This window comes from Acanthochromis polyacanthus, chromosome 2 (genome assembly GCF_021347895.1).
Source record: "Acanthochromis polyacanthus isolate Apoly-LR-REF ecotype Palm Island chromosome 2, KAUST_Apoly_ChrSc, whole genome shotgun sequence".
Classification (NCBI taxonomy): Eukaryota; Metazoa; Chordata; class Actinopteri; family Pomacentridae; genus Acanthochromis; species Acanthochromis polyacanthus.
This window is the reverse complement of record NC_067114.1, coordinates 11836020-11849364: the sequence shown is the minus strand read 5'-3', so window position 1 is coordinate 11849364 and position 13345 is coordinate 11836020. Positions and strand designations below refer to the sequence as shown.

At 34.9% G+C, this 13345-nt stretch overlaps 1 protein-coding gene across 2 annotated transcripts; it reads left to right on the top strand.

Annotated features, from left to right (window-relative positions):
* The first annotated feature begins 71 nt into the window (after positions 1-71).
* Positions 72-5389, top strand: LOC110957371 (cytochrome b5). 2 transcript variants are annotated; one of them, XM_022203351.2, is made up of 5 exons: positions 72-551; positions 1807-1935; positions 3390-3416; positions 3518-3549; positions 3804-5389. In XM_022203351.2, the coding sequence occupies exons 1-5, from the start codon at positions 351-353 to the stop codon at positions 3892-3894; spliced, it is 480 nt and encodes a 159-aa protein (XP_022059043.1). In that variant the 5' UTR covers positions 72-350; the 3' UTR covers positions 3895-5389. The 2 variants fall into 2 exon arrangements, with proteins under 2 accessions (XP_022059043.1, XP_022059042.1); XM_022203350.2 differs by having other exon boundaries at positions 73-551; positions 3801-5389.
* Positions 5390-13345: the final 7956 nt, after the last annotated feature.

Here is a 13345-nt window from a genome sequence, read left to right as displayed (position 1 = left end):
TGGCGAATTGCGATAATCTCGTGATCACTCAGCGGCTGATCTGATTAGTCGTTGAATGTTTATGCGCATGATGGTATAAAAACACGAATGCCATTGGTCTGTTTCACATGTCTGCTGATGTGCCGGTGTAGGGTGTTTCATGGTGTCGTAACACAACGTTGTTTAACGTTTGATTTGTCTTTATGCTATCGCTTTCTCCAGTGTAACTAAGAGCTTTCTGAGCACTACTATTCAATCTAGGTGGACGCTTATCCAGACGAAGCTGGCTAGAGTTGCACCCATACCTGGCTAACAGAAGCTAACCGCAGCTAGCTGCAAAGTCGAAACATCTTACTAGAACTAACATTAGAATGGGTGAGGAAATTAACGACAACCTCATTACCACAGGCAGCGGCACTGCAAGTGACTCCAGCATTGAGGGAAATGGCGAAAAAGTGGACGGCGGCGTAAAATATTACACATTAGAGGATATCAGAGTACATAATATGAGTAATGACACATGGCTCATCATCCACGATAAAGTATATGACATCACAGGTTTTCTTGAAGAGGTAAGACACGCTTTTTGTCTGCTGGCAACAACTATTTTGGTTTTGTTACTTCTTTGATTTAAACTTATGCGTTAAGCATTTCGTTACATCATCTTGGCTAAGACTACTTCCTGGACGTACGCAACCAAATGTTATGTATTGACGTGTACCGTTGGCTGTCTGAGCTGCTCTCAGAGCTCACATCCTACGTTCGAAACATGTCTGTGTAAAGTTACGATCTCGAGTTACCCCGGGGTTAAGCAAGGCTGCTTCAAACGTTGTTTGCTTAACATTTCTTCTTGCGCAAAATAGTGTAGTGCTGAAACTTAGAGCAACAATAGCTGCTGTGAACGATTAGCTACGTTAGCTAACAAGTAGCAACTGAATTAGTTGCTGGTCTCAGTGTTCAGAACGGCTACATTGACATGTCTGCACCACGTTGGGCTGAACTGCGACGTTATTGTCAATTCACAGTATTAATTGTAACTACATCCATTAACCTGGCTTAACTGTGAGCTTGTTTTGTAGTAGTCTGACGCTAGCAACCTGGCTGTAAAATTAGCAGTCCTATACACCAAGTAACATTCATCAGAAACACCAGTGGTGGTATTCATATAGTTAAATGACTTCACTAAAATTAGTAATTCAACATGTTTAAGCTTCTCAATATCTAGGAAAAGTTCTGTATTCAAAAATGTTAATGTATAATTATAGATCTGTAGACAAAATGTATTTGAAACAAAATATTGTCAAAATTGTCTGAAGTACTCAAAATGCTAAATGATCTTTCTCAGGAGATCTACATTTATATATATATATATATATATATATATATATATATATATATATATATATATACACTAGTTACATAGCCTGAACTACTAATATTCTTTCTCATATATTTAGTAGTTTTCAAATATAATCATTTTTTTCTTTAGCACCTTTATCACTCACTATGTTGCATGCAGAAATGTATGGTTCTTGTATGATAGCATATAGCATTTTTTTTTTCTTCTTTTTTTTTTTTTTAGCTCCCGTACATAACAGGGAACACCTAATGATCTTGGCTACATTCATGACTTATTTATATACAACTAAACCACAGTTGTAGACTTTTACCATTGAAAGACTGTGGTGGTGCATTCCACTATTTTTCCTGTGATTTAAAGTGCAGTGGAGTTATTTTCATAGCTAAACTTAATCAAACATTCTAAAATCATGAGGTATTGTGAAAGTGAGACTCACCACTCTGCTTGAACCCATTCTGTGATTTCAGCATCCCGGAGGTGAGGAGGTTTTGCTGGAGCAGGCTGGTGCAGACGCCACAGAGAGCTTTGAGGATGTGGGTCATTCTACAGATGCCAGAGAGATGCTCCAACAGTATTTTATTGGGGAGGTTCACATGGTAAAAGGAAAAATCTTGGTTTCCTGCCTGTAACATCTCTTCATTGTGTCTGTATTCCTTTTTGAAATACTCTGGGTAAATGTCTAACAAACAATAGTCACTGCCTAACCTAGCCTAATCAGGTCAGGTAAGTAATTACTGTCAACAGATTTTTGTTTTTTGAAGGAAGAGTAGGCCTTTGTTGCTTGTTGCTAGTTCCTTGGAGTCAGAAGATGTCACCATGCAATAATTTGGGTTTTACGTGTTTATTAATTAGTTCAGGGACATACATTTAGTGGAAATTGGTTTGTTACACCTTCAGACATGGCTATCAAGCGAGTGCTTGTTCTGGATTCAATGGCACAGAGTCGTTTTGTTTAACTCAACTAATCTAGTTGTTTCAAATATCTCTGCAACATTGCATTCATTCTGATGTTTACTTTTTGTTAATTATGGAAATAATATGGAAAAATTGAGGGAATGACATGCAGCTAATTTGAGAAAAAGCAACACAGCAATTTGAGATCCTTCTATTATGACAGCAAGCACTATTGATATAGCCTGTGTGTTAGAGCGACTGGGGGAGAAAAAGTGAGCTGGAGGCCAAAAAGCCCTGTTTGCTCAAAACACACATAAGAGTGCAAATATGAGACAACAAATTCTGTTCTATGAAACAAAACAAAAATAAACTTTTCTACTCAAATGAAAATTGTCAGACCTGCAGAAAACTGTCTATAGATCAATGAATCTACTAAGTACCTTTGATAAGCACTTTAAATGACCTCTACAAATGGAATAGTTTGAGGTTTTCCTCAAAAACTGTGACATTGGCATAGTGTTCTGATCATCCCATCAACACATCACTACTGTCTATATACATTTTGATTCTTCCACAGTACATATGAGATAAATAAAGCAGTCATTCTGATTTTTATAATTTTCTCTTAAAACAATAGAAACAGTCAAAGTACTGATAAAAATACCATTAAAGTTCTGGATCAATAAGCAGTATCGTTAAAAGTAGTTGTAGTGTTAAAATCTTCGCGATACCCATTCCTACTAATAAGTTTACTTTAGACAAATCTCTAAATTGATTATTCAAACTGCTGAAGGCTGACATTATCGCCAGCTGAACTTTACATTTAACAGTGACAGAAGAGAGATAAGACCACAGAGCAAGTTACACATTCAAAGAAAGTTTGTGTGATATATGTTGTAGAGATAAGAGTTCAGTGTTTTTACTAGCCACATTATTTTCTTCAATAGTTGGATGAAAATGGGAGAGTCATGCTTGTGACTTGTTGATGTAGCATCAACAAGTTGGTTGGTGTCCATGCATGCTCAGGACTCAACATGGAGAATTGATGTTGTCGTCCAGCTTCTTCAGATTTAGATTTTTTTTTATATTCTTTTTTCAAAATGTATCGATCTAAAGTTCTACCAGTCATCACTAATTCTATATTATTACTTTGTAGGACGACAGGAGAAAAGAGAAGCCAAAGGTAAGTTCCATTGCCCGTTTAATCAATGTTGAGATCAGACAAAATTTTGGACTTTCCTGCAGTATCCTCTTTAATTTTGCATCCTTTTGTTTTGGCTTTAGGAGGTTCAAGACACAAGTTCAGGAGAATCCAGGTATGTGATTATAATGAATATGTTGACTTTACTGCTCAAAGATGATGGGATGATGACAATAAGCACCTAAAAGTGAAGTTTCTTTCTGTGAGTTTTTACTAAAAAAAAAAAAAAAAAAATCGGCATGCATTAGACAGTTCAGAAAATGCTTTTGAAAATGGAAAGTAAAAAATGAAAACTGGAAATGAGGACAAGTGAGTATGTTTGAAAAATGTCTTTAAATGTAATATTTGATGTTATTTTTTTGGCAGCAGCTCCTGGACCATGTGGTTGGTACCTGCTGTTGCTGCAGTTGTGTTCGGCGTCCTTTATCGCTTCTACATGTTGGAACACAAGTCCTCTTGAGTGCTGGCATCATGCTTTCATGTCATTCTTTTCATCTGGAGGCCTTGAAATGTTTGACCAAAACCTCCTCACTTTGAACGCACGCACTTAGGAGTGTCAGCATTCTCTGCAACAAGAAGAAGAGGGAGGTAGCAGTTTGATAAAGTGCTTTCGTCCTTGTCCGTCTATACAGAGCCACAAATAGACAGTTGGGCGGAGACTTTATTAAATTGCCTGCCTTCACTTTCTTTATGTTTCATTGTCATTATGCCTGTTGTCATTGATGTTAAATGTTGTCTTTAACTTAAATTTTTCATATGCATTTGTTGTCTCTGGATTATCCATTTTCCTGTTCAGAGAAAGTCTGGTTTTCATACATCATCATTACATAGACTGCCTAAATGGATGCACTGATGGAATGTTAGTATGCAGACTGAGGTGATGGTTAGCAGCTCTTGTTCTATGTTTTATACTTTCTTTTAACTTCTGGTGCATTTTCTTAGGTTTGTTACAATGAGAAATGTTACTACAGAGCTTTCGGTACAAATCAGTTTTATTTCATTCACCCCTTACTGCACAGTTCCAATATTAAGTGATGCTTGATTGCATTTATCACTTGGTTGCAAACAGATAATCTCCCCAATTATGTAAATGTAGTTTTCAATCTTTGTTTGTTCCCGTTTGAAAATTGTGGTGTATCTGATTATTTAAGATGGAATGTGCTCTGATTGGTCTTGTTTTTTTTCTACAGTACTCCAACCAGAAATCTGTGTAAATGTTCAAAATACCTGATCGTATAGATGTTTGGGATTTGTAATAATACAGAAAAATGTTATTACCCAGATGTATTCAATGACAGACAATTGAATACTGTTGAAAGAAAATTAGCACTTATTTGAGCATTCTGAAATTATTCTTCATCTCTATGCCATTTGTTATTTAAACTGATGCTTTTTCACAACCTTGTTTCATTGTAATGCCTGTTAATTTTATGTTTTGGGTGATTGATGCAGGCAGCTGTCAGTGGAGGGTTCAGATTGTATAAAATTAAGTCTGCCGTGTGGTTCTTGTTAGGCTACTGCTGGTAAATTGGAGCACTTGGCAGTTGATGTTACAACCATAGGAAGTGTCTTTCACTCCACTGTTGATTCCCTTAATTCTTGAATTATTTTATTGACTAAACCTTTTTGAATTCTCTATGTTGTTGATTTGGCCTGATTAAAATGTTTTTATTTGGGTAAGCATAACATTTTTAAAATTACTAAATTTCTTAAACATTCTGAAATATGCATTTTATTCAACATTGAAGAAAAAAATAACAGACTATTTTAAGTCCATTTACCATCCGTCAGTTCATAGAAGTTTCTGAATAGAACTTGCTGCTATTTTTACATGTGACTACGATGTTACCTGCAGATGTCAAATTTTGTTGACTTCAACATTTGCCATGTCACTGCATTTCAACTGCCATTTCCTGTCATGAAAAATCTCTTTGAATAAAATGAGTCTTGAAGTACCACTGACGAGTTATTGATACACATGAATAAGTTTTTACTCTGCCAAGGAACGGTGGAGTTATGTGACCATCGGCGTACGTTTGTATGAAACCTCATGCAAAAATGGACTAATGGATTTGGATGAAATTTTAAGGGGGAGTCAAATGACACAAGAACCACCTCATTAAATTTTCACAGTGATGTGGCCTATAGTCCTTTAAGGATTTCCCATTGTGAAATATAGCTGCCGGAATGGCGTCTCTATAACCATGACAAGTGAAAACTGTCAGTTACCTGCTGACGATCACATGAATGAAATCCTTCACAAATTGACTGATGGATCAGTTGGAAATCATACAAGGAACTAATGATTAAACTGAGGGGGGGTTTCTGAGTCCCATCAATTCCCACCACCCATGACATACTTTGGTCACATGATGCAGCAAACCCCAGCCAGACAATGGTGAAGCTGATGAACTGATCAACAGACCTTTATAAGAGTGATTTACGCGTAATTTGATATCCATATATAACGTGCACATGTAAAACACATGCCTGTGTCCAGCACAAGGTCATTTTCTATTAAATATTTCATCCATGGGAAATGGTACATCAACTGAGCAGCCTTGGCGAAGCACTACACTCTGAGTGCTTTTCTAGTAGTTCAGTATGTCATCCAAAATATGCCAAAAATGTCATACTTTAGTAGGTCGTCTAAAATATCACAAAAAGACAAACCATAGTTTAGTATGTCATTCAAAATGTGACCAAAACATGATATTTTATCAAGTGGAACAAAACATATTTTACAAAAAGTCGTACTTTAGTATGTTGTCCAAAATATCACCAACAATGTCAGAGTTTAGTATGTCGTATAAAATGTCACTAGAACATCATGATTTAGTATGTCATCCAAAAATGTCACAAAAACATCATAGTTTAGGATGTGTTCGAAAAAATGGAAAAAAAAAACATCACAGTTTAGTATGTCATCCAAAATATGACAAAAACGTCATAGATTAGTACATTGTCCAAATATGACAAAACATGTCATAGTTCAGTATGTCGTGCAAAATCTGAGAAAAACGACATAGTTTAGCATGTCAACCAAAATATGACAAAAATGTCATAGTTTAGTATGTCGTCCAAAATGTGACCAAAAACGTCATAGATTACTATGTCGTACAAAATATGACGAAAATGTCAGTGTAGTATGTCGTCCAAAATATGACAAAAAGCGTCATAGTTTAGTATGTCCTCAGAAATATGATGAAAAATGGCATATGTCGGCAAAAATATGACAAAAACGTCATACGTTAGTATGTCATCCAAAATTTGACAAAAAACGTCCTAGCTCAGGATTGTCGTCCAAAATGTGACCAAAACATCATAGTTTAGCATGTCATCCAAAATATGATAAAAACATCATGTGTCGCCCAAAATATGACCAAAAATGTCATAGTTTAGTATGTCGTCCAAAATATAACAAAAACGTCATAGTTTTGTATGTCATCCAGAATGACCAAAAACGTCATAGTTTAGTATGACGTCCAAAATATGACAAAAACATCATAGTTGGGGTGACCGTATAGCTCAATGGGTTAAGCAAGTAAACAATGTATAGGAGCTGCTCTCCGAAGAAGCGGTTCAGGTTCGAATCCTGCTCGTGGCCCTTTGCTGCATGTCTTTACCCGCTCCACTCTCCCGTTTCCTGTCACTCTCTCACTGAGCTTGTCAAATAAAGCTGAAAAAGGCCCAAAAATAAAACATAAAAAAAACATGTCGTCTAAAATTCGACAAAAAAAGTCATAGCTCAGGATTGTCGTCGAAAATATGACCAAAAACGTCGTAGTTTAGTACATCGTCCAAAATATGACCAAAAACGTCGTAGTTTAGTATGTCGTCCAAAATATGACAAAAATGACATAGTTTAGTATGTCATCAGAAATATGATGAAAAATGTCATGTCGTCCAAAATTTGACAAAAAACGTCATAGTTTAGCATGTCATCCAAAATATGATAAAAACGTCATATATTAGTATGTCGCCCAAAATATGACCAAAAACATCATAGTTTAGTCTGTCGTCCAAAATGACCAAAAACGTTATGGTTTAGTATGACATCCAAAACACAAACAAGAATGTCATACCGTATAGCTCAATGGGTTAAGCAAGTAAACAACATTTAGGAGCCGGTCTCTGAAGCAGTGGCCCAGGTTCGAAGCCCTTTGCTGCATGACTTTACCCGCTCCACTCTACCGTTTCCTGTCACTCTCTCACTTAGCTTGTCAAATAAAGCCGAAAAAGGACCAAAAATAAAACGTAAAAAAGCGTCATAGTTTAGTATGTCGTCCAAAATATGACCAAAAACGTTCTGGTTTAGTATGTGTGGGAAATGGTGTGTTTTATAATTTGCTAAGAGTGCATATTAAAGAGTTGTATTGGTTCTGAGGAATAGGAAGGTCAAGAGCATCAGTACCGCGGTGTGACTGTAATGAAACAAAGAAGAAAAGTCCAGATTTATTTTACTTATTACTCATGTGTTTGAATGCAAGGATGATCAAGACATAAGGTGATTGATAATCAAAGTACAGACAGTTTTTGATAATAAAAATACAGACAGTTTTTGACGTAAGTCATAATCAGTAAAGAACATGAGCTTGTTGTGTGTGCAGTTTCTAATCTTGCTTTGCAGGGGTGAAGTCATTCCTACGTGAGCGATAATGACAAAACATCTGCTGTGACAGAGGAGAGCGGACCAACGCAGCACCGGAAGGGGCGGCCAGCCTAGATAGATAGCTATACACACTGTTAGAGTATAAGAAGACTGGGTCAGGAACAGTTAGCAGTCTGATTCCATCCGAACTGACCCAACACTTGTTGTTGGTTAGGGACAGAGGATTCAGGCCCAGAGCTCTGTATCGGACATTCAATTTTGCTGTAATAAATACTTCTGATTTAAGAAGAAGTCTCCTGATTACTCCATCAAAAGAACTGGGCGGAAATAGCCTTACACATATTCTGTTGGTTTGTTTAATTGTAGAATAGACTGATTTCCAACATATGTCGTCCAAAATATGACAAAAAGCGTCATAGTTTAGTATGTCGACCAAAAACATCATAGTTTAGTATGTCATCCAGAATATGACAAAAACGACAGTTTATTATGTCGTCCAAAATATGACCAAAAACGTCATAGTTTATTATGTCGTCCAAAATTTGACAAAAACGTCATAGCTCAGGATTGTCGTCCAAAATATGACCAAAAACGTCATAGTTTAGTATGTCGTCCAAAATGACAAAAAACGTTATGGTTTAGTATAACATCCAAAATATGACCAAAAACGTCATATGTCATCAAAACTATGACAAAAATGTCATAGTTGGGGCGACCGTATAGCTCAATGGGTTATGCAAGTAAACAACGTATAGGAGCTGGTGTCCGAAGCAGTGGCCCGGGATCGAATTCTGCTCGCAGCCCTTTGCTGCATGTCTTTACCCGCTCCACTCTCTCGTTTTCTGTCACTCTCTCACTTAGCTTGTCAAATAAAGCCAAAAAAGGCCCAAAAATAAAACGTTAAAAAAAAGCATCATAGTTTAGTCTGTCGTCCACAATATGACAAAAAACGTCATAGCTCAGGATTGTCATCCAAAATATGACCAAAAATGTCATAGCTTAGTACATCGTCCAAAATATGTCAAAAACATCATCGTTTAGTATGTCATCCAAAATATGACAAAAAACGTCCTAGTTTAGTATGTCGTCCAAAATATGACCAAAAACGTCATAGTTTAGTACGTCCTCCAAAATATGACCAAAATGTCATGGTTTAGCATGTCGTCAGAAATGTGATGAAAAATGTCATATGTCATCCAAAATTTGACAAAAATCGTCATAGCTCAGGATTGTCATCCAAAATATGACCAAAAACATCATAGTTTGGTATGTTGTCCAAAATATAACAAAAATTTCATATGTCATCAAAAATATGACAAAAACATTATGGTTTAGTATGTCGTTCAAAAAAATGACCAAAAACGTCATACGTTAGTATGTCGTCCAAAATCTGACAAAAAACGTCATAGCTTAGCATGTCATCCAAAATGTGATAAAAACGTCATAGTTTAGTATGTCGTCCAAAATATGACAAAACAAGTCATAGTTTAGAATGTCGTCCAAAATATGACAAAAACGTTATAGTTTAGTATGTCGTCCAAAATATGCCCAAAAACGTCATAGTTTATTATGTCGTTCAAAATTTGACAAAAACCGTCAAAGCTCGGGATTGTCGTCCAAAATATGAGCAAAAACGTTCTGGTTTAGTATGTCGTCCAAAATATGAGCAAAAACATCATAATTTAGTATGTTGTCCAAAATATGACAAAAACTTTATGGTTTACTATGTCGTGCAAAATATGACAAAAAGCCTCATAGTTTAGTATGTCGGCAAAAATTTGACAAAAACGTCATAGCTCAGGATTGTCGTCCAAAATATGACCAAAACATCAAAGCTTAGCATGTCATCCAAAATATGATTAAAACGTCATATATTAGTATGTCGTCCAAAATAGGTCCAAAATGTCATAATTTAGTATGTCGTCCAAAAAATGTCATATGTCAGCCAACAACATGACAAAAACGTCAGAGTGATGATGTCGTCCAAAATATGCCCAAAAACGTCATAGTTTATTATGTCGTTCAAAATTTGACAAAAACCATCAAAGCTCAGGATTGTCGTCCAAAATATGACCAAAAATATCATAGTTTAGTATGTCGTTCAAAATATGACCAAAAATGTCATACGTTAGTATGTCGTCCAAATTTGACAAAAAAACGTCATAGCTCAGGATTGTCGTCCAAAATATGACCAAAACATCATAGCTTAGCATGTCATCCAAAATATGATTAAAACGTCATATATTAGTATGTCGTCCAAAACAGGTCCAAAATGTCATAATTTAGTATGTCGTCCAAAATATGACCAAAATGTCATGGTTTAGCATGTCGTCCAAAATATGACCAAAAACGTCATAGTTTCGTATGTCGTCCAAAGTATGACAAAAAACATCACAGTTTAGTATGTCATCCAAAATATGCCAAAAACATTCTGGTTTAGTATGTCGTCCAAAATATGACCAAAAATGTCATAGTTTAGTATGTTGTCCAAAATATGACAAAAATTTCATGTCATCAAAAATATGACAAAAACATTATGGTCTACGATGTCATGCAAAATATGACAAAAAGCCTCACAGTTTAGTATGTCGGCAAAAATTTGACAAAAACGTCATAGTTTAGTATGTCATTCAAAAAATGATCAAAAATGTCATATGTTAGTATGTCGTCCAAAATATGATAAAACCATCATATATTAATATGTCGTCCAAAGTTGGTCCAAAATGTCATAATTTAGTATGTCGTCCAAAATATGACCAAAATGTCATGGTTTAGTATGTCGTCCAAAATATGATGAAAAATGTCCTATTTTGTCCAAAATTTGACAAAAAATATCATAGCTCAGGATTGTCGTCCAAAATATGACCAAAACGTCATAGTTTAGCATGCCATCCAAAATATGATAAAAACGTCATATATTAGTATGTCGTCCAAAATATTACAAAAAAACGTCATAATTTAGTATGTCGTCCAAAATATTACCAAAATGTCATAGTTTAGTATGTCGTCCAAAGTATGACAAAAAGCATCACAGTTTAGTATGTCGTCCAAAATATGACCAAAATTTCATAGTTTAGTATGTCATCCAAAATATGATCAAAAACGTCATAGTTTCATATGTCGTCCAAAATAGGTCCAAAATGCCATAATTTAGTATGTCGTCCAAAATATGACCAAAATTTCATGTGTCATCAAAAACATGACAAAAACGTTATGGTTCACTATATCGTGCAAAATATGACAAAAAGCCTCATAGTTTAGTATGTCGGCAAAAATTTGACAAAAACGTCATACGTTAGTATGTCATCCAAAATATGATAAAACCGTCATATATTAGTATGTCGTCCAAAATAGGTCCAAAATGTCATAATTTAGTATGTCGTCCAAAATATGACAAAACAAGTCATAGTTTAGTATGTCGTCTAAAATATGACCAAAATGTCATGGTTTAGTATATCGTCCAAAATATTACCAAAACGTCTTAGTTTAGTATGTCGTCCAAAATTTGACAAAAACATCATAGTTTAGTATTATCGTTCAAAAATGACCAAAAACGTCATAGCTCAGGATTGTCGTTCAAAATATGACCAAAAATGTCATATGTCGTCAACAATATGTGAAAAACATCTTAGTTTAGTATGTCTTACAAAATATGACAAAAATTACATAGTTTAGTATGTCGTCAGAAATATGATGAAAAATGTCAATGTTGTCCAAAATTTGACAAAAAACGTCATAGCTCAGGATTGTCGTCCAAAATATGACCAAAACGTCATAGTTTCGTATGTCGTCCAAAGTATGACAAAAAACATCACAGTTTAGTATGTCGTCCAAAATATGACCAAAAACGTCACAGTTTAGTATGTCGTCCAAAATATGACCAAAACGTCATAGTTTAGCATGCCATCCAAAATATTACAAAAAACGTCATAGTTTAGTATGTCGTCCAAAGTATGACCAAAATGTCATAGTTTAGTATGTCATCCAAAATATTACCAAAAACGTCATAGTTTCGTATGTCGTCCAAAGTATGACCAAAATTTCATGGTTTAGTATGTCGTCCAAAATATGACCAAAAACGTCATAGTTTAGTATGTCGTCCAAAATATGACCAAAATGTCATAGTTTAGTATGTCGTCCAAAATATGATCAAAAACGTCATAGTTTCGTATGTCATCCAAAGTATGACATAAAACATCACATTTTAGTATGTTGTCCAACATATGACCAAAAACGTCATAGTTTAGTATGTCGTCCAAAATATGACAAAAACGTCATACATTAGTATGTCGTTTAAAAAATGATCAAAAACATCATATGTTAGTATGTCATCCAAAATTTGACAAAAACGTCATAGTTTAGTATGTCGTTCAAAAAATCACCAAAAACGTCATACATTAGTATGTCGTCCAAAATTTGACAAAAAATGTCATAGCTCAGGATTGTCGTCCAAAATATGAGAAAACGTCATAGTTTAGCATGCCATCCAAAATATGATAAAAACGTCATATATTAGTATGTCGTCCAAAATATTACAAAAAAAGTCATAATTTAGTATGTCGTCCAAAATATTACCAAAATGTCATAGTTTAGTATGTCGTCCAAAGTATGACAAAAAGCATCACAGTTTAGTATGTCGTCCAAAATATGACCAAAATTTCATAGTTTAGTATGTCATCCAAAATATGATCAAAAACGTCATAGTTTCATATGTCGTCCAAAATAGGTCCAATGCCATATGTCGTCCAAAATATGACCAAAATTTCATGTGTCATCAAAAACATGACAAAAACGTTATGGTTCACTATGTCATGCAAAATATGACAAAAAGCCTCATAGTTTAATATGTCGGCAAAAATTTGACAAAAACGTCATACGTTAGTATGTCATCCAAAATATGATAAAACCGTCATATATTAGTATGTCGTCCAAAATAGGTCCAAAATGTCATAATTTAGTATGTCGTCCAAAATATGACAAAACAAGTCATAGTTTAGTATGTCGTCTAAAATATGACCAAAATGTCTTGGTTTAGTATATCGTCCAAAATATGACCAAAAACGTCTTAGTTTAGTATGTCGTCCAAAATTTGACAAAAACATCATAGTTTAGTATGTCGTTCAAAAAATGACCAAAAACGTCATAGGTTAGTATGTCGTCCAAAATTTGACAAAAAATGTCATAGCTCAGGATTGTCGTCCAAAATATGAAAAAACAAGTCATAGTTTAGTATGTCGTCTAAAATATGACCAAAATGTCATGGATTAGTATATCGTCCAAAATATGACCAAAAACGTCT

Bases quoted from the DNA above. Each gene is read 5' to 3' on its own strand.
- LOC110957371 (XM_022203350.2), top strand. From the start codon at position 351: ATGGGTGAGGAAATTAACGACAACCTCATTACCACAGGCAGCGGCACT. The intron at 3,417-3,517 runs GTAAGTTCCATT...TTTTGGCTTTAG, and splicing joins GGAGAAAAGAGAAGCCAAAG to GAGGTTCAAGACACAAGTTC. The intron at 3,550-3,800 runs GTATGTGATTAT...TTTTTTTGGCAG, and splicing joins ACAAGTTCAGGAGAATCCAG to CAGCTCCTGGACCATGTGGT.